Source organism: Alternaria burnsii, assembly GCF_013036055.1.
Source record: "Alternaria burnsii strain CBS107.38 chromosome Unknown 726, whole genome shotgun sequence".
NCBI lineage: Eukaryota > Fungi > Ascomycota > Dothideomycetes > Pleosporales > Pleosporaceae > Alternaria > Alternaria burnsii.
In genome coordinates, this window is record NW_024066126.1 from 222,940 (window position 1) to 242,925 (window position 19,986).

General features: G+C 54.6%; 8 protein-coding genes across 8 annotated transcripts; 4 read left to right on the top strand and 4 right to left on the bottom strand.

The window, feature by feature from the left end:
• Positions 1-1,090: 1,090 nt before the first annotated feature.
• On the top strand, positions 1,091-2,417 carry GT037_010232 (uncharacterized protein; the record flags this gene model as incomplete). The annotated part of the gene is made up of 4 exons (XM_038935279.1): positions 1,091-1,138; positions 1,188-1,334; positions 1,382-1,453; positions 1,506-2,417. 4 exons carry the CDS (start codon positions 1,091-1,093, stop codon positions 2,415-2,417), a joined length of 1,179 nt encoding a protein of 392 aa, XP_038782075.1.
• Positions 2,418-2,743: 326 nt separating this feature from the next.
• Positions 2,744-4,231, bottom strand: GT037_010233 (oxysterol-binding protein; the record flags this gene model as incomplete). Its single annotated transcript, XM_038935280.1, has 1 exon — positions 2,744-4,231. The coding sequence occupies one exon, from the start codon at positions 4,229-4,231 to the stop codon at positions 2,744-2,746; it is 1,488 nt and encodes a 495-aa protein (XP_038782076.1).
• A 679-nt stretch (positions 4,232-4,910) lies between these two features.
• Positions 4,911-6,073, bottom strand: GT037_010234 (l-asparaginase protein; the record flags this gene model as incomplete). Its single annotated transcript, XM_038935281.1, has 2 exons — positions 4,911-5,444; positions 5,498-6,073. 2 exons carry the CDS (start codon positions 6,071-6,073, stop codon positions 4,911-4,913), a joined length of 1,110 nt encoding a protein of 369 aa, XP_038782077.1.
• Positions 6,074-6,872: 799 nt separating this feature from the next.
• Positions 6,873-7,553, top strand: GT037_010235 (uncharacterized protein; the record flags this gene model as incomplete). Its single annotated transcript, XM_038935282.1, has 1 exon — positions 6,873-7,553. One exon carries the CDS (start codon positions 6,873-6,875, stop codon positions 7,551-7,553), a length of 681 nt encoding a protein of 226 aa, XP_038782078.1.
• Positions 7,554-7,609: 56 nt separating this feature from the next.
• On the bottom strand, positions 7,610-13,145 carry GT037_010236 (uncharacterized protein; the record flags this gene model as incomplete). The annotated part of the gene is made up of 6 exons (XM_038935283.1): positions 7,610-8,300; positions 8,576-10,785; positions 10,829-11,438; positions 11,747-12,356; positions 12,406-12,689; positions 12,745-13,145. 6 exons carry the CDS (start codon positions 13,143-13,145, stop codon positions 7,610-7,612), a joined length of 4,806 nt encoding a protein of 1,601 aa, XP_038782079.1.
• A 1,068-nt stretch (positions 13,146-14,213) lies between these two features.
• GT037_010237 (uncharacterized protein) lies at positions 14,214-14,489 on the top strand (the record flags this gene model as incomplete). The annotated part of the gene is made up of 1 exon (XM_038935284.1): positions 14,214-14,489. One exon carries the CDS (start codon positions 14,214-14,216, stop codon positions 14,487-14,489), a length of 276 nt encoding a protein of 91 aa, XP_038782080.1.
• A 515-nt stretch (positions 14,490-15,004) lies between these two features.
• GT037_010238 (topoisomerase ii-associated protein pat1) lies at positions 15,005-17,664 on the bottom strand (the record flags this gene model as incomplete). Its single annotated transcript, XM_038935285.1, has 3 exons — positions 15,005-15,710; positions 15,757-17,493; positions 17,543-17,664. The coding sequence occupies 3 exons, from the start codon at positions 17,662-17,664 to the stop codon at positions 15,005-15,007; spliced, it is 2,565 nt and encodes an 854-aa protein (XP_038782081.1).
• A 707-nt stretch (positions 17,665-18,371) lies between these two features.
• Positions 18,372-19,685, top strand: GT037_010239 (glycosyltransferase family 15 protein; the record flags this gene model as incomplete). Its single annotated transcript, XM_038935286.1, has 3 exons — positions 18,372-18,419; positions 18,473-19,571; positions 19,621-19,685. 3 exons carry the CDS (start codon positions 18,372-18,374, stop codon positions 19,683-19,685), a joined length of 1,212 nt encoding a protein of 403 aa, XP_038782082.1.
• Positions 19,686-19,986: the final 301 nt, after the last annotated feature.

A 19,986-nucleotide genomic window follows, 5' to 3' on the forward strand; every position in this document is an offset into this window, starting at 1 on the left:
TCGAACCGAATCGGATTGCAAACCTAGTACGACTCGCGGGTCAACCCTGATATCTTTGCTTGACCGTTCCCCTTTCGATCAGATAATGGGTGTCAACAGCCTTACGTACAGTTTCGGATAGCCCTCCGTCAGCGTCGAGCGGCGAAGAACGACCCGAGTGACAGTCCCGCTACTGAACAAGCCGTTCTCAAGTGCCTTGGGTGGAGTGTCCCTGAGTCGCGGGCCATCTCCCAATCACCAGTGTTCATGCCTCGGCACGTCGATGTTTGAGTTTGACGATCTGCCGCTAAGGTCGCCGACGTCTTCGCTACCCATGTAGCTCCCACGTGTTTTACCCAGATCGTGCTAGATGAGCTCGCTTACACGCCCTGCGGAAATTTCGCCCCAACAAAGTCACGACCTCTATGCGACTGCGCAAGCAGACATGCGTCAACTACAGTCCCTGAAGCCACGCGGATCCTTCCCGTCTCTGTGCCACGCGAGTGAAACTTGGCATTTAGCCGGCTTTTCCTGATGTTAGCAATCAAAGTCGAGGTCACCCTGTGGAACAACAGCGGGTCCCTGAAGCCACAGTAAACACGGAAACCGTGGGACCGAAAATTCTGACGTCTGCAGCCAGAGCGGGCACTTGATTGATCGGAACGGAGTCCGTCGACGTTTATTGTGTGCGGGTAGCCTAGATTGCGGGAGGTTCACGAGCCGCAAGCATCCATCAACAAATTATGATCATCTTGTATTCACGTAAACGGGCAAGGGACTCGAAATGTACGCCCAGAGTGGAAGCTGCGAAACCGCGGGAATAATCGCCACAACACCCCTGGACCCCATCGTAACTGAGCGTTGGATCAGCATGGTGTGCACCCATGCCCTGCCCTGACATGCCGGCGGTGTTTCCCATTCAGTAGCGGTGGGCAGGGCCCACGAGCCGCCTTCCCCTGGGTACCACTCGAATCGAGACTCGCTAGAATGCGGGCTGACTCATTTTGGCTGATACCCAAGGCATCGGGAACGAGGTATATGGAGCCAAAATCCGCGCGATTCCTCAGGAATCTGGGGGGGAACCAGATTTGCCCGACTTTACGCCATCATCATGGCTACAAGGCACGAACTCGACAACCGAGGACCTGAGCTGACGGCGGTATGTACAGGAAGTAGATGAGATGGAGGCTATCGACTAACGTGTGCAGGTGTGTTCGACGTTCGTTTCGCTTGCATTCATAGCCACTGTCCTGCGGGTCTACGTACGGGCACGCATCGTGAAAGCCTTTGGACCGGACGACTGGTGGATGGTGGTAGCATTATGTAGCCATGTCATGTTCGCTACTTGCGCCATTGTAAGATCCATAGCCACTACCTGCTAGCTCTTGACTAATTGTGTTAGGGCGGTGTTCACTATGGCACCGGACGGCATATGGATACACTCTCGTTCGAGCAACAGTACAAAGCAATGCGGGTAGGCCTCGACCTGTGACTCCCCGTGACCAGAAGACTAACAGTACCGACAGTACTGGTGGCTCTGCTACATCGCATATTGCTGGGCGATGATCACATCCAAAGTGTCTATCGGCCTCTTCCTCCTCCGCGTCACCGTCAAGAAACTACACAAGTATATCATATACTGTGCCATGGGCCTCACGGTTCTTTGTGGACTCATCTTCTTCTTCGTCACCCTCTTCCAGTGCCACCCGGTCAGCTTCTTCTGGAACAAGAGTATCGAAGACGGTACCTGCATCGACGTAAACGTCATCATCGGTCTTACGTTCCTGTACAGTGCGATTTCTGTCATCAGCGACTTTACGTTTGCCATTCTGCCCTTCTTCCTCATCTGGGGCTTGAACATGTCAGTCAAGACGAGGGTTCTGCTGATTCCCATTCTCGGCATGGCTTGCATTGCCAGTGTAGCAGTCTGTGTTCGCATGGGCTACGTGATGGACTTTAAGAACCCCGACTTCCTCTGGGCCACCGTCGACATCGCAATCTGGTCAGACATCGAGCAAGGACTCGCAATCACAGCCGGTTCCCTCGCCACCCTCCGCCCCCTCTGGCGACAGATCTCCGAGAAGTTTGGTTTCACCAACTCATCATTCGGTCCCTCGGGCCCATCTGGTATGCGAACACCACAATGGAACAACGACCCAACCAAGGAGTCGCGAAAGAAGCCCAGCCTTTTTAGCATGACAATGTCTCTGCTGAAGACAGAAAAAGGATCGTCCAAGTCGGAGATCGACGAGGACTATGGAATGGGCAATCTCGCGCCTGTGAGACTGCGAGACGATATTTCTGCGGAGAACGAGAAGAGCGACAAGGTGTTCAACACCTGGAAAATAAAGGGGGGAGGCAAAGTGTCCGATGAAGAGTGCCGAATTGGCGAAATCACAATGGAAACGCACATCAACCAGAAGAACGAGAGGCGATAGGACGCCGAAAAGGGAAAAGGTGTTAAGAAGTCAATGATGTAGACGAAAGGGTTACAAGTTAATTTAGATTCCATGATATTACTCTCATGTCGGCGCGAGCCAGACAAAACAAAAAAAAAAGAGATATTCGACTAAGCTTGTGTTTGTGTTCGCTTTGAAAACACTGACGCTTTGAATCCACATGTATCAACATCCAGCAGGTTGAAACTGTTCCACAGTAGTGCGGTGTCCACTACGTATGAACGTTGGACTAAACAGCTTGGGTACTGAGAAAATGTATGGCCCAAGTGACGCCAGTGAGTAAGAAATCTCCACCCTAATCATACTTACACTCGCAGGTTACTCGTCTTGGCCCTCAAAAAGTTCTCCACCATCTCATCAGTAACGTCTATCGCATTACTCGACTGACGGCGGAAATCCCCTTTCCTCCCCACTGCCGAATCTGGACGTTTTTCGTCACGGGGCGTTGCGTCGCCGACTGGTTTTGGTGCTCCGTTCTGAACCGGCGCATCCGGTGCATAGCCGTTGGACGACTTCGCCGAGCCTACCGCACCAGCAGCCCCACCGCTGTCTTGGTCCTGGCCATTTATTGATCGTCTACCCTCTTGCGGCTGCCCCTGCTTGTGCGCTACTCTCTGATTAGACGGTGTCAGGTCACCATGGAACGGGCGCTGTCGCTGCTCCGCGGCTTGCTTGTCGGCTTTCCATATGCCGCCCGAGGGGTCGATGGTGTAAGCTTGAGGGTCATGCTTGACTAGTTTGTCGAAGATTGGGTCGTTGGATACTCTATTGAAGAAAACATGTTTGAACTCCTCGCCCTTTGCCTCTTCGTCCTTTCGCATCTGTCTTTGGCCGTTCTCGACTGCATTCTTCGCTGTGGTGGCGCCTTTCATGTCACCTTTGTGCAGGGAGGATATGACGTCGCCCCATGCTTTCCTGCTCTCCCACGAGTCCTGTTCTGAAAGGTCGGGCACAGTCATGGGTTTGTGTTTGATAGTCCTAACGTCAAACGTCTCCACCTCAGAGTCATTCCGCGCGTCCTTGATAGTAAACGTGCTGTTCCAAGCTCCTTCAATTGTGTAGATCGTCTCATCGGGCCTATCTGCATGGAAGAATCTCGCTTCGAAACCGTTCTTATGCCCGGAGCCAAAGAGGGACTTGCCTTCGAATTTGATGTGCGAGATATATCCGTTGGACGAGATGAGAGAATACTCGCCGCACAACTCCGGATGTGGTACCCCACCTAACAGACCCTTTACTTTGATATTCGGCAGGGGCAGGAGGTAGTCCTCGTCGTACTTGTCGACATGCACAATGGCATAGCCCTTTTGCTTGATGCTGACATTTCCTGAAAAGGTGATCTCCTGTTCTGTAAACCCTTCAGCTCGGATGCCGACTTGGTCGTTCCACAGATAGCACGCCGTTACTGGCGGATGATGGCCGACCTGCTCAGAGACCAACCTTGTCTCTCCCAGCTCCTCAGTGTTCCAGCTGCCGAGAAACAGCTCCCCGAGAAAGGCGTTCAAGGGCTTCTTGACGCCGTCCTCCTCCTTTCGCCCCGCATATTGCTGCCCCCGTAGTGAGCCTAGGAAGTTCTTCAGCACAAGCAGCGCGCGCTTCTCGGGATCTTCTTCCAACGCCGGCGCTGCCCAGAGATACGGATGGTCCGCCCAGTACTGTGGTATCTCAACCGTCGAATTCTCAGCTAGTACAAAAGGCGGCGCAGTAATGTTTGAGAGATCTCCCGAGATGGTCGCTATAGATGCGAGAAAGTCCTTGAGCCCCGAGCGGTTTGCGGCAATATCATTCGACATGACTGCGGATTCGAATGGAAACTTAACATCATGATTGCCGGGTCCATCGACGTAGTTATGGAGACGAGGTTGGCTTCCTGTGGTAGCGCCAAGTCATGACGTCGGCGTGCAGGGCCCTGGAGCGAGATCTGGCCCTGAAGTTGGGAGGCTGTGCACCTACGACTCCAACGCCGCATCGCGCAATCATCCGTATGCGGTGTTTCCATCGCACAATGAACCCAGCGAAGTCCGACCGAGCAGTGTCGCGCATTCTTCCTTTGTAAACCACGACGAATGCAACCCATTGGTAAGAGCAACGTCTAGATAGCAGCCACAGGAAATGCCATGGCAGCCACGCAACCTATTGTAAACTTTGTCCAGGATGACAGTCTCGTATCTTGCCGCCTCACCACATCATTGGACTGTGAACTCTCTCTGCGCGTTGAATCTCACTTGTTGTCCATCTTTGTCAGCAATACGACATCATTCGAAGAGAGGATATGGAAACCGGATGAATACTTGTCATTCGAGTGCAAGACATGTTCGAACAACAGCAATACTCTTACTCATCCGAGCTACCCGTCTTGGTGGCATCGTCACGCAACTTAGTGAATGGAATAGCAAATTATGTATTCAAGCCATTGTGGCTGTCTCATTAATTCGTCAAGTCTGCTAACATATGTATTAGCCCCTCCACCGCTTAAGGCGTAGGATAGCTCAACGCGAAAGCCTCTCTGATCTCCTCCTCGCTCCAGCCCATGGTGAGTCCCAGTTGCAACAGGATCCTTGCCTTCTGCGGATTGTAAAACCCGCTTGCAATAGTAAAGTCGCCACCGTTTGGTACCATTCCGTCTGAACTCCGGTGACTGGCAACCATCGGAATGCCAGTGGCATTGTAAAGTTCCTCAGCAGCCAGAGCGGCCTTGTCAGATACGCCGCCTGCACCGACTCCGGCGTAGACGATGCCCTGAGCACCGGAAGCATAAGACGCGTTGAACAGCGAGGGGTCCATGTCCTGGTGGGCGTATAGGATCGGTACGGACGCCAAATCCGTAACATTGGTCACATCGAAGACTACGCGGCCGACAGGCTCCGAGGGTGCGAAGAAGAAGTATGGGACCTGGTTGATAAAGACGCCGAGTTGCCCTGCTTCAGTCGAGAAGAATGTGTCCAGTGTGTTGGCATTGTTCTTTGTGGTGTAGAAAGCAGAACCAATGCGGTCGTTGAGGACGATCTGAACATGTTAGAATAACTTCTTCACAGCGGCATCTCGATCCATCCACTCACCATCGTTCCTCGATTTCGACCGGCAGGCGATCCAGCCAGGGTGACTGCTTGGAACAAGTTGAGCGGTCCATCTGCACTCAATGCAGTCGCTGGCCTCATAGCACCCACGACAATGACAGGCTTAGTGGAGTTTACCGTACTCTCCAAGAAGAAAGCAGTCTCCTCGAGCGTATCGGTGCCATGCGTTACTACAACACCAGAGATTTCCTCCTTGGCCAACTCAGCATTGATCATATGCGCCAAGCTCAAGCTGATGGTTTCATTGACGCTGCCAGAGCCGACGTTGGAGATCTGGTAGCCGGCGATATTCGAGATGTTCAGGAGTTCTGGAACGGCATCAACAAGTTGTTGGACTCCGAGACCTATCGAGTAGCCGGTAGTTTGAGTATTGCTGCTACCCTGCGAGGCGATTGTCCCACCGGTTGCGAAGATGGTGACATTCGGAAGGGAAGCATTTACAGGTGTTTGGATGTCCTGGCGTACGAAGAGCCGGTGGATATTTGACCGACTAAGATCAACTGGCGATGCTAGGGTAAGGGCCGTGAAGAGAGGAAGAAGGTGGATAGAAAACTTCATCTTGCCAACCGGATACGCATGTAGCTGGAATCGCAATCGACTCACAACAAGCCGGAACCAGTCTTTATATTCTTCCATTGTCACCCAGCTCACATGCCAAGCTCACCGTCGGCGAACCTGCTACGCCTATCTCCACGGCCTCTTATCGTATCATTGTCGAGCTGCGGTCAAGGCACTGTCGTCATGCAGTGCTTGGTATTTCTAGAAGCAGCTCGATTAGTTAATTCTACGAGTAGTAGCAAGGCTTGAACTTCTTGGCCATGCGAGTCGTCCAGATCCGTCGTCGTGTCAGCGTGTCTTATCAGTGAGCCTTGCATGCGATAACCCACACTCTGGATCCGCTAGGATGTGTTTAGTAAGAACGCCAAGGGCGTGTTAGCAAACTCGGATGACTGGGGGTTTCTTCTTGATAGCCGTTACCGGCGTCTAGTCGTAGAGCTTACGTTTGGTTTGCTTTAGTATTTGTATAGGCCATGTGTGAAGAATATGATCGCCGATTGGCACTAGAGATTGCAGAACTCTTGGTAGGGTAGCTGCGAGCAGATCCATGCCTAAAGACTCCAATTCCTGAAGTATGGAATTTGGGGATGCTCCGAAATCGCGCGCCTGCTAGCAGTCGTGATGAGACGTTCGACGTTGGATTTGAGGTATCGTGGCTAGCCCCGCTCGCCCACGCCTTGTGGCCCGATTAGGAAACAGACGACAAGCACGCCTAGAGTCATAAGAGACACACAAAGTACTTTTCTATCGCTTGGACTCTGCTCTGATTTATATCACCATTCATATCGTATAGCGCAGCATGTGCCCACCATCCGACCTGACCATTGCCGGTGCCAGCAATCCAGAGGACGGGACGTATTCGCATCTCCTGGACCCTGACACTGACATATCGAAAGCTGCATATGCACATGCAGCTGGTCTGCTACACCCAGCAATTCTCGACCATAGTATCAGAGTCTATCTCTATGCTAATGCCTTGGCCAAACACACATTGTCAAAGTATTTCACGAACGCCCATTGCCGCGATCTACTCTTGACGGCATGTCTTTTTCACGATATTGGCACCACGCAAAAGTATGACGGTTCGCAGCGCTTCGAGGTCGAGGGTGCCGATGCAGCAGTCGCGTTTCTGTCCACGCATGGCGTCGACGGAGCGGATGCGCATGATGTCTGGACAGCAATCGCGTGCCATACAAGCCCAGGAATTGCTGAGAGAATCGGCGAGCTCTCGAGACTTGTACGCATTGCCGTCATAACAGATTTTGGAAGGAAGAGCGCAGATTGGGAGATGCTCCAGCCGCTGAGAGAGCAGTTGGAAGTGCGGTACGAGCGCGCGGGAATCGAAAGGGTACTGGGCGATGCAGTAGTGGAGCAGGCGAAGCGGAAGCCAGAGAAGGCGCCAAAGGTTTCGTGGCCGCATGCAATGTACGCGGCAGCGCTCGCGGAACCAGAGTGGGATGGTGTCAACAAGGCGTTTTGAGGGGCTTTCTGCGAGCTTCGTATCGTACAGTCTTATAATCCATGTCGTTCTCCATCTCAACCTCCATCGCTCCTCTCCAGGAACCCTGGATCCCTCTCAATCTTGCCCTCAAACTTGGTCCACCACGCCTGGAATGCCTTCAGCGGCACGGTATCTCCTGTACCCCAGCTCGTCAAGAAGTCGTAGCAGTTCTTGATAATCCTCTGCGCCAACACCTTTGTCTCTACGCTCCTCTGCCCTCTAAGCACCAGCTCGTTGCCTTGGCCCATGTTCGATGTTGCTGACGCCGCGGCATCCTGTGCCTTCTTCTCCGCCAAAGCTGCGGCGACCTGTTGCGCGGGCTCGACGGCGATTCCAAGAGCTAGCGGTGCGGTGCTGCCGTTTGACGCGTCCATTGAAACACCCTCGTCCACCATGGCATCATCGCTGTCGCCTAGACCACCACCCGCGGGTCCACCAGCTTTCGCGTTCACTTTGAATATCGCGCTGGGCTTCTCGTTTGCGATCGCGCCGAGAAGCTTGAAGTCGGTCGTGCCCGGTAATTGCGCGTATACGGCGGCCGCGGTGCCATCTGGTAGTGTGACGCCTGGGAGCAGGAAGACGACAATGTGGGAGAATGACGGTTGCGAAGGAATCTGGAACGCGAACTGGGTAGGCGATATCACCGAGGACGGCTCGGTTACGACAGGCCGGCCTGAGATGATGACACCGACTGAAGACATGTTCGACGCGTCCGAGACCGCTCGTCTATAGGCGAAAGTTTACTCGAAATGCCAGTAAGGCTGCAAGCCGAATGACAACGCTTGTCATGAGATTTTATTGGTGTGGCTGTCTTTGCGATATTTCGAGTAGCTTCTGCGTCATTCTTGGTCCAAGCTTCCCCCCACGTCCACTCGTGTCCAATGTCTTTTGAAATGCCCGTTGGTGATGACAAAAAATCTTAATGTTCTAAATTTGGTCGTTCCATGTGACGTCTGAACATCGCATGCCTAAAGATTCGTAGCAACATTTCTGCAGCTCACATCCTGAATCCATGCGCAGCGCTGACCCACGCTTGGTCCAGCAACTTGCTAGCTGTAATGAGAAGCCTACTTCCACCCATCAATGCCTGGAACGAACGCACCCTGTCTTCTTCGCTCATCAGTATAAAACGCGGAAGACCAATGGCTGACACAGATCTGACGGGTGGAGTAGGAGCCACCGGCACATTCAAGGGTTTTTGGAGCCACGCCACGATTGCCTGAGCGGCGAATGGGTTGAGTCCCGCTCGACGAAGAAAGACCTCCCAGCTCGTCTCCTGAGCCATAGGCTTGATGTCGCCAATGTCCACTGAGCCATGGGGCAGTCCGTAGTTTGCCATCTCCACCACCGTGGAGCCCGCGAGAGCTGTTTCCCCTCCGCGGACATACCGAACGACAACATCGCCCTCTACTTTGCTAGCGAACTGCTCAAAACTCTTGAGCGCCTCCGCATCACGCGGGTCATCTGGCCTACTCGAGCCCAGTTCTTCCATCTCACGGCTCAGCCCCTCACTTACCAAAACCACCAATCTCTCGTACCGTAACTGAAGCGTAGCCACACGTTCCTTCACCAGTGATCTTTCTGGCTGTCCAGGGAGGGCTCTTTGTTTGACCTCCTGTAAAGTGGTAAAAATTAGGCCCGTGGATGGAGAGAGTATGATCTCGGCCTCGCCGGCTATGGAGTGCGGTAGTGTATAGTCCCGATATACCATTTCTGCTTTTGGGTACAGATGTTCGATGTATTTCAGTACTCCTCGCTGCTGTAGTAAGGACGAAGAGACTACGAAAGAGCAAGGTGCTAGATTGCTCGGAACGGTGGGCGGCAGTAGCTTGACGGTATGCGCCTGCTGGCCTTGGACTGCTGGCCTGAGCGAAGCAGATCTTCTTGATTGGACTGGTAGATTGCACGCATTGGACTGAGCATGATCTCTTAAACCGGGCGCTCCTGTCCTATTGATCTTCACTAGCTCCACAGACTCTCCACGCGTCTTCATGAACTTGTGAAGAGCGGTCGACGCTGAAAATCCACCAAACATCAGATCACCGCTCGCATCCATGGACCCTTGTAGTCCCTTGGAGGCGTGGTCCATCTGCTTCGATCGGGTCCTTGAGTTCTGTGCTGCCCCTCGTCCTCCGAACTGGTGGCTCTGCTGCAAGCCCCCGGGCGGCTGGATTTGTGGGCGTACAGCCTGCTGTGAGGACGTCCGATTGCGGTGCTTTTCCTCCATCTCTTCCTCCATTTCCAACTTTCGCTTGCGGATCAAAGCTTCCATGTTCTGTCGCTCCTCGTCTCCATTCAGGTCTAGCTCTTCCTCGTCCTCGTCTTCGTCAAGGATCCGAAGTCCTTCGCGCTTCCACACCTGAGTGGAGCTGGTCGCAATATTGCCGTTTTCCACCTCAGCGATGATCTTGGTCATTTCTGATTCCCCATGTAGTTTTTGTTCGAGGCTTGGAGCGAATACATTGGTATTGAGAAAGCCCCATTTCAGCTCTCGCTCCGGGACCGAAAGTCCATGCCACGAAGATGCCGATTTCAAGTCCTCATGCTTGATCCGTAGCATGAACCTCATTTGTGCTTGAAGTTCAGTATCATCAGGTCCATGTTTGCCACTACGCTGACTATACTCGTCCCATGGTGCAACGGGTAGTGAGAAGTCAGCGTCAGGTACATCCACTCTTACAATCGTGTCGGCGCCTGATAACTTCTCACTTTCAACATTCTTCCTCGCTTCCTCAGCCAGGTCTTCGATTTCTTTCAAGAACTGGTCGGACTCAACGCTGGACTTTCCCTCGCCAGTCATCACGTCTTGACCCCATGGCACGTACGAGCTATACTCATGTAGAGTGTCTGCAAAAGACACTGACTTTAGCTTCTTCGTCGGCGAAGTGGAAAACAGCGGTGGAGTAAGTGGGCCTTCTACTTTGAGATCTTCGGCTCGGCGTTTAAGTATGGGTAAGGTGGATACTTCGAGAGGACTGAGAGCAGCCGTATGGGAAATATCGAGTAGCATTGAGTCGCTGCCGTCTGAGCCCTCGGGAAGCAGGGAATCCGCCGCCATGATTTGGTCGTGCAAAGCCTGCGCCTCAGCGGTGACCGAGCCACTACTGTCCGAAGCCAGAGGTAAACGATTTGCAGGTGAGGATGGAATATAAGGCATCATTGGCGGAGAGAGAGGGAGCAACGGTGGCGTGACAGGCCGGATGGTTGGTTTCTACATGGTTCAGCAGACGGACATCTCCAAGGATTCTGCCTACCTGTTTCCGTATGGTACTTTCGGCTTCGATCTTTTCGCCATCTTCCGGTACATATGCGTCTCTGGTAGCTTCTTGCAGATATTCCAATACCTCCTTCGTGACGGCGAGTTTTTCGGCTTTGACTTGCGCATCGCACTGGGCAGGATAGGAGAAGTACTTGGTTGGCCATGTGAAGCCCTCGTCGTTCTGCTCTACCGTGATCTCGGAGGGTATTTGCAAGTTCTTGAAGTCTGGCACAGCTACACTGCCAAAGTTCAGCAAGTCGAGCTCATGGTCTGACTGCAACACGGGCAGCTCTTGTTTCACATCGCGTATCGACGTTCGGCTGGTGATGGCCGACAATCCGGTTGCATCAACTTCCTGGAGTGAATGCACTGCCTTTAGGAGCGATGCAGCTTCCTTGTCCAATGTGAGCCTTTCCTTGATAAGCGTGCTGAGGGCAGTAGTAATGGTGGCGTCGGAGGGATCGTGAAGATGCTGATAGAAATCATCGCTTGCTGGCACCTGGAGTCTGCCAATGTGCAGCAGCTCGGTCTCGTAGTCTATACAAGCGCCTTGCCTTCGCGCCCATTCGAGGATGCTCAACTCTTGCTCTTGCATTGTAGCTATACTGGGATTGCCGCATGGGCAACAATATCAATATTATTCTTTGATAATGAGACCAGCGCAGAACGCGAGTCAAATGCAAGAGTTGCACCTTCCTCACCCACACGCTAGCGCCTGCACGTTGTTCTGACCACGAGTCACATGCAAAGGCTTCATATGATGTATTGATGTCTTCATTCATTATCTTGTGGCCACGCTGTGCCATGCTATGCTTTGGGTTGTCCCATATATTTTCAAGTGAATGTGCAAAGGATATCGAACTATGTACATGCGAGCAAACTGTACTTCCTTCTGCCAAGGATATGCGCTTACTTGGGGACTGGCTTCTGGCCAAAACCAAGGGACTGGTTACCACCGTTGAAAGCGACGAGCTGCGCCTTGAACATGGTGTCGCCGTAGATCTGCAGACCTGCACCCTGGTTACCCTGTACACCACCGAAGCAGGTCGTGTTTGCTGCGTCAACAGTGGCAAAGGTGATCTGGCTGCCGGGGATCTTGGCCATGTAGGAGTCACCGATGGCGACGCTCATGTCAGGGAGAGTGGCGCCGCAGGGGTAGATGAAACCGCCGACCTGAGCGTTGAGCTGAGCACCCTGGACTTGCGAGTAGTATGCCTCAGCGACCTGCTGGTCAACAAGGAGGAGAGATGTACCGGTATCGGCAATGGCGTCGGAGCCTTGAGGGTTCTCGAACAGCTGGTCACCGACAGCGAACTTGGTAGAGCCAAACTGCCAGAAGCCAGTGTCGGCCTTGACGGGGATCCATGCCATCTCGCCTTCGAACTTGGTGGCGTCAATCTTGCCGAACTCGTACACACCGGTGCCGTCTGGGTCGAGATCGGCAGTGAAGACAGGCATGTCTAGGTTAGGCATGACGTTGTCGAAGAAGGTCTTTGCGGGAGTCTTCTTGGTACCATCATTGACTAGTCATTATTAGCGCAACTCGATATGTGCGGCATGTAGAAAACTCACCAGTGTTGAGGCTGGAGAACGCAAGACCAACAAGACCGTCAGTGTTGGTATCCTGGACGAAAGACTGAGACACCTGGTTTGCAAGCTCAACAGTCTGGCCCTCGACCTTGACACCTCCAATGGTGACAGTGTCAGTGCCAACAACACCAGCAGCGCCAGAACCATCACCGTAGCTGATCTTCCACTGAGAACCGGCTGTCGCCTTGAAAGTGGTAGACTTGGACGCGTCAAAAGCAGTGTGCTGACCAATCAGCTGCGGGTCGAGCTCGGTACTGAACATCCAGCTAGGCAAGAGTCAGTAAACTGCACTGCATGAACGCATGGTAGGTGTGAGCTTACAGATCGGAAGAGCCAGAGTCGAAGTCCAAGTTCAGGGTCTGACCACCAACATCGACGGGCGACAAGAACAGAGCGGCGTTTTCCTCGGGGTTAGCCGCAACAGTACCGGTGGTGTTGCCGCCAGTAGCAGCAGCAGCGGCCGCGGTCACGTTCTGGCTCTGCTTGGTGAAGGAAATGAATCCCTCCTTGACCATAAAGTCTTCCTTGACCTTGAAGTTGTACTTCCTGAACACCTTCCTCATGGCAGCAGCGCCATTGGGTCCGGTAGGATGAGCCCTGTTGATTTGCCTAGGAACTTTGAATGACCGTTTCTGGAGACCCCTCTTGCGTGCAGGGGCGGGAACGGCTAGCACAACGGCCGCCAAAAGAGTGACGAAAAAGAGGAATCGTAGGGAGAACATGTTGAGCTAATGCTGACCGGCAGCCGGACTGGAAGAACCTGTCGTTTGGAAAGAAGGGAATGGTTAAAGAAAGAAAAGTACGAAACGAAACGACTTCCTCGAAAGAAACAGAACAGAAGGCTCGGCCTGATGGTAGTCCACGGTTCTCAAGGAGTGTGCGAGGAGAGTGCTTTTAAAGAAGGAACGTCTACGCGACCAACGATGTAGAGAGTGTGAAACTTGAGGAGGATGAAACCAGAGCCTGCAATCCGAACCGATACCGACGCATAATGAAAGATCTGGGAGCGCTAACTCGACACTCACGGCCAAGCTGAGATCCACGCGGCAGCAGACAAAACGCTACGCGTGCTGCATTGACGATGATCCATGGGGAACATCAAGCCTAGCTCCTGTCAGGTTTTCAGGCACAAAAATCTAGAAGCCAGTCTGGGTGGCTACTAAACGTGCAAAACGGGGACTATGGGTCTAGTGGGCGTGCTATGATTGGCCGAGACGCATTTCGAGCCTCATCGGAGAGGTATCGATAAGGGGATGGGGTTGTTACGCGTCCAGCTTGACACCGTCGAAGAAATGTGGAGAGAGCTAGCAGCAGGCGTGGCATCGACTGCAGGTACGTTTCAGTACCGTGGTACCAGCCAACGTCGGAGTCGCACAAGAGGCTCCCTTACGGCAGACATGGCTTGCGTGCGGTGGTGGTACTAGAGAGTTGTTTCTGTCAGCCACCTCATTTCAGTCGTTGACGGTCTGCTGCATTGGGAGCGTATGCCTCTTTCTGCCGAGCCGCCTGAAGTTGATGACGCGCGGTTATGCCGTCAGCGAGCATGAACGGATGAGCTGACGAAGCCGCGGGAGTAGTGTTTCGCAATGCCAAGACCAGACAAGCTAACTGGGCATCGTCGCAAGGATGAAACAAAGGGCCCGCCAGCCCGCAACTTGAGAAGAAGCAGCCGGCGGATAAACCTCTCCATCTCGCTCGCGTATCCGAAATGTCAGACAAGCAACCGGGGCGAAGCTTAACTGTCATGTTGCGGCGTCGGATGAGCGCTCTCTCCAGAACCAACCAACCCGATGTGGCTCTTCCAAAACATGCTCCATGACGGCAAACATGCTTCATCGCAGTTTGGCGCCACTTGTCTCGGCAGGCAAACAGGCTGGGCATCCGTCGATGCGAAGTTCGTGTTTCGAATCTCACAGCAAGGTGTTTGTCAGACTGGTACGACAATTTCCTCATCTGCAAGCCGTCGCGTCCAGGGACGAATAGCCAACCTCAGGCTGCGTGGACGACTGGGCTTCTCCACTCTGTATTTCGGTACAGTCACAAAAAGGGGACGGTGCAAAGCATAAAGAGAGTCCGCGTGGCCAGGCGTTAGTTGGAAAAAGCAGCCGCGTTCTCTTCCTCTGCTCAAGCGAGTGGCGTCGAGAGAGAACCGCGAGTGCACGGGCTACTCCCGGGAGGGCACGAACATGTTGACACTGACAGGCGGAATCGCTGCATGAAATCAATGCGTATATTCGAATATTGAATGGGGCGCTTTTGTTCTATCATAAAGTGATGTCCTTGCTATATCGTCGACGCGCCACCAGAGGCCCATCCATCACCTGAGCCTAACTGCCAGAGCCGTCTACTCTGGGATAACTCCTACGCTGCCAGCTCTCTGGTCCTCCGCTCTGCTCCGACTATGCAACGGACACATCGCAACTAGGCGACGACTACACGCAAGACTGGTGCTGCATGTCCGAGTCCATCGGCGTCCAACCCCTTGGCATGGACTTTGTACTCCGAACATCGGCCTACCGCAGAACGCGATGCGTGGCGTCCCGATAGCATTGCATGGCTAAATGTTGATCCTCAGGGGGTTTCATCCAAGCAGCTCAACATCCAGACCGATAGCCCTCATGAAGAGGTTCACGTTTGCTGTGCGTGCGCTTGCCATGTCAGCAGGTAGGGCCTTGCTAACAGAGACCGTCTCCATGACGCGGTCCTTGACGCCCAGCACCAAACGCTGTTGCTGCTCGGGACTGGCGCCCACACCCATTGCAGCCAGGAACTGCCAGATGTACATGTCGTCGGTGTCGTTGATGCTTCCCGGGAACAGGTAAGGAAGAACGGGCTCAATGACGTCGAACAGACGGTTGTAAAGCCCCGTCCACTGTTGCCAATCGGTCACCATCTCTGGAGCCGACTGCTTAAGAAGCTCCGCACGGGATATGAGGAACGTAAGGAGCGTAAGACCGATTCTGCTGCGAGCCACAACATGGAGGTTGGTGCGGTCCAAGACAAGGCCAAGAAGCCCGATAACAATGTTCAATGGCGCCTCGGAGATGTGTGCGTGGATGGGCGACATGACGGTTTGAGAGAAAAGGTCAACCTCTTCTCGGATGGCTGCGCTCAAAGGCTCTTCAGGCGTAGCGATGGCATGGCCAACCACAGAGAGGGCATCTAGATGGACGACAATCATGGTGACAACGGTGATGCGCTCCTGCTCGTTGATGTGTCGGAACAGGCGCGGAATCACCTTCTTTCCCTTGGCATGCGAAAGGATGGAGATGAAGGGATGCGGTGTGCTAGTTATTGTTAGCGAGAAAAGGGCTCGTGGGGTGCCAAACATACCTCGGGTTGATGGGCTCCATGATCTTAGTGTTTAGCCAGAGTTGCTGGTGGAGAGCCTCGATCTTCGATCGCCACTCCATGTGCGCCTGGATGGCTTCAGGGGGGCTACCTTCTTGGATCGGAGGCGGCATTGCGCGCTCGTGGTCTTCCATTTGCATGAGTGTCTTGTACACAGCCTCGATGTTGCGGAGGGCCTCCTTGCGATCCGCGATGGAAGACTTGTGGTTCTTTGGCAGCTTGTCGTTGTTTTCCGTTCGCTTGAGGTTGAGCAGTGGTCGCGGGGTCTTGGAGTTGCTAAAGGCAATCTTTCCTAGGCTGCCTTCCACAACGAGCTGTCTAGCTTTTGGTCTTGCTTTGGCGGCCTCGACTGCTCGCTGGATCTGCTGCTCCATGCGCTGCATGTGGTTGTCGCCTCCTCGGCCTTGTCTGCGGGCGCCAAACCTGTTGTTGGTCTGGAACAGATATGTCTGAGCAAATTGGCTTGCCGGCTGCTGCGGGTTTTGACGTGGAGCACCCCGGATTTGGGTAAAGACCTGGTAGTAAAAATCCTCAGCAATAGCTGCCTCAGGCCCTCTCTCTTCCAAGTTGCCAGTCGCAGTCATCAACTGCTGCAGCTGGATCCGAGTGATGAAGTTCTTGTCCTGTGGCGTCATGAGGCCGTTGTCCTTTGCTAGCAGAGCAATCTTGTGGTTCCGTTTGGCCCGCTTGGCATCTTCTTCTAGGAAGGCTGCACGCTCGGCCTCGGATAGCTGCAGCAGTTGCTCGGGGTGGGTGATGACCATTCCGGGGAACGATGGACCCCGGTTGTGTCCCGCAGGAACCCCGCGACCGGCTTGAGGACCCTGTTGAGGATTCTGAACCATCGGCTGGCCTTGGCCGGACAGACGATTCGGGTTCTGCAAGATCTGTCGAGGCTGGGTGGGCGGACCCTGAGCCTGTGCCTGAGATGGCGCCTGGCGCTGCTGCTGGGCGTTGGGTTCGTTGGACTGAGGCCTTTGTCGCTGCAGGATGGTAGGCTGCTGGGGCGGCTGCGACCGAACGGGTTGATCAGGGAGCTCCGCACGAGCCTGCTGCTGCTGTTGTTGTCTGGCCGGCTGCTGTTGCTGCTGAGGCCTTTGCAGAATCTGCGGCGCAAACTGTCCTGGCATACCTCCAGCGGGCATACCGGGATACTGGGGCTGCTGTTGCGGGAAGTGCTGCTGTGGGTACTGCTGTTGCTGCGCATATCCTGGGAAGCCCGGAGGAGGCGCCTGCTGAACTGGAGGGGTGCTTATAGATTGGGCACGCATCATGGCCTCGACCTCCTCCATGCTCATAGCCTTCCTCGTGGGCGCGGGCTGCTGCGAAGCGGCGGGAGGCTGGGGTGACGGCTGTCTCTGCGCAGCTGGCTGCTTCGGCTTGAGGCCCCAGATATCGGCGCGCGCCTCCAGCTGGGGGATGTACTCGGGATCCTTGTAGCTCTCATAGCCAGTCCGGTTGGGCTTTGACGCCTGTGGGACGGGCGGTCTCTGCTGTTGCTGGTATTGCTGCTGCTGGGGGTACTTCTGACGAGCCTGGTACAGCATCTGCTCCTCGTGCAGGGTGCTTGACACCATGGAGGTCTGGCCCGCAAAGTCGAAGTGTTTCCCAACGGACTGCTGCGTGGCCGGGCCGCCGCCAAAGGTGTCGTCGTTGAGGTCATCGGCATCGTCGTCTAGCTGGTCGCCCAGGCCGTCGTACGTCTCCTCGAAGTCGATGCTGTGTTGGGGGTAAGCGGGAGCTGTGGGCTATATTGGACGCGACCTACACATCGTCATCGGCTGCCCCTCCACCCAGGGCAGCGAAGGCGTCGTGCTGGCCGAACCCGGGGGCATTGGAGGCGTGGCCGCGGTCCCTCGGCAGGTTGGTGTCGAAGCCGAAGAAAGACATGGCGGGCGGTGCCCGGTCGGGTGGATGCTCTGGCTGGTGTTGTTATGCCTGGGGCGAGGTGATATTTGACACGCGAAAGTGGTGACGTTTGGCTGGGGCAGAGGCAGATTGGCTGGGCGGCGGTCGCATCGGCGCAACCACGAACGAGCGGCGGTCGATGTGGACACTGCAGGGTCCGAAAGCGGTCGCAGCGTACAGAGACTGGGACGGTGGTCGTGGTGGGTGGGCGAGGTGGTGCTGCGACCCAGGTTGGCTGTGTTCGCGTCTCCGTCCCAATTGGCGGCAAGTCCCGCCCTTGCCCAAAGAAAGCAAGAAGCCCTCGTAACCCTGCGAACTGGCTTCTGGGCGAATCAGCCACACTTGACCACTTTACCACGGCGCCCCGACACGACCACTCCTTTTACTTTGTTCCACCTGTGGTTTCTTCTCCCCACCGCCCGCCTTCACCTCGCCTGCGTCCTCCATCTCACCTGCTGATGCGCATGCCCCGCGTCTCAGATCCGTTCGTTTGCCTATAAACCGTTTCCGGGCAAGACACGCGCCGAGTGTCCGGCACCGCCATCTGGGCTACGCTTCACGCCTTCACCCACGCCCACGCCTACGCCTCCCCCACACTTGCACTGTCGCATTGAGCAGGCAAAGTGGAGGGCCCCAACCCCGCTAAACACAAGCACCCGTCTGAGCAGCAGCCTCAGGGCCGGAACGCCATGGCCGGCAGCCAGCGGTACATCCGCTACATCGTCTTTGCGGTAGTGGTACGTACTGTCAACGTGTAATGACTACCCACGCAGCCATTGACTCTCTGCAGGCCCTCGTCCTCCTCTACTTCATCGGCTCCTCCTCGTCTGTGCCTTCTGCAAGCTGGCCAGTCTATCAGGACACAAAGTCGCCCGCGACTCCCCAGGGCAATGCTCCCGTCGCCAGCGATGACGTCCAGCAGGTCACGTCTCCTACCACGCCCAACCAGCAGAAGCTCCCGCCCGCCACCATCCCCGGCGACCGCATGAACGCAACTTTTGTCACCCTCGCCCGTAACTCGGACGTCTGGGAGATTGCCGAGTCCATCCGCCAAGTCGAGGACCGCTTCAACCGCAAGTTCAACTACGACTGGGTCTTCCTCAACGACGACGACTTCAGCGACGAGTTCAAGAAGGTCACCACTGCGCTTGTGTCCGGCACCACCAAGTACGGCAAGATTCCCACAGAGCACTGGTCCTTCCCCGAGTGGATTGACCAGGACAAGGCCGCCAAGGTTCGCGAGACCATGAAGGAGAAGAAGATCATCTACGGCGACTCCGTCAGCTACAGGCACATGTGCCGCTACGAGTCTGGCTTCTTCTTCCGCCACCCCTTGATGCTCGACTACGAGTGGTACTGGCGTGTCGAGCCCAGCGTCAAGCTCTACTGCGACATCAACTACGACACCTTCAAGTTCATGGCCGAGAACAAGAAGAAGTACAGCTTCACCCTCAGTCTCTACGAATACGTCGAGACCATCCCCACCCTCTGGGATGCCACCAAAAACTTCACCAAGCACTACCCCCAGCACATCGTCAAGGACAACGCCATGAAGTTCCTCAGTGACGACGGCGGCGAGACCTACAACCACTGCCATTTCTGGTCCAACTTCGAGATTGGCAACCTCAACTGGCTCCGTTCCGACGCATACATTGACTTCTTCACCTCTCTTGACCACGCAGGCGGTTTCTTCTACGAGCGATGGGGCGATGCCCCCGTACACTCCATTGCCGCAGGTCTGCTACTCCAAAAGGACGAGATCCACTTCTTCAACGACATTGCCTACTACCACGTCCCCTTCACGCATTGCCCGACCGGTGAGCAATACCGCCTCGACCACAAGTGCTCTTGCAACCCCAAGGACAACTTTGACTGGAACGGATACAGCTGTATGTCCACCTCTTATAAAGATCATGATCTATGCTTACAAAGTCACAGGCACATCCCGCTTCTACGAAATGCAAGGCATGGAGAAGCCAGCAGGGTACGAAAAGGAGCAGTAATAAGCGCTCAGTCTCACTTCAGTCCTACTTCAATCTGACACCTTGATTTCATCTATCGCTCTTGGCACACTAGTCTGACTGTTGGTCAAGTGCACCCCTTTCGACGTCAGCCAAGGTCTGGCGTGTGCTGAAAATTGTCTTCTTCGTTCTCGCAATTTTGACTCTACTTGGGACATGCATTGCAAGAGGGCGGCGACCTAAAGGGCGCTTTCTCGATCAAGGAAAATCTTCGTTGCCCAAGTGGCCTTCGTAGGGACAATCAAAACCATATCGGTGTATATGTTGGGTTTGGCGTTGGTAG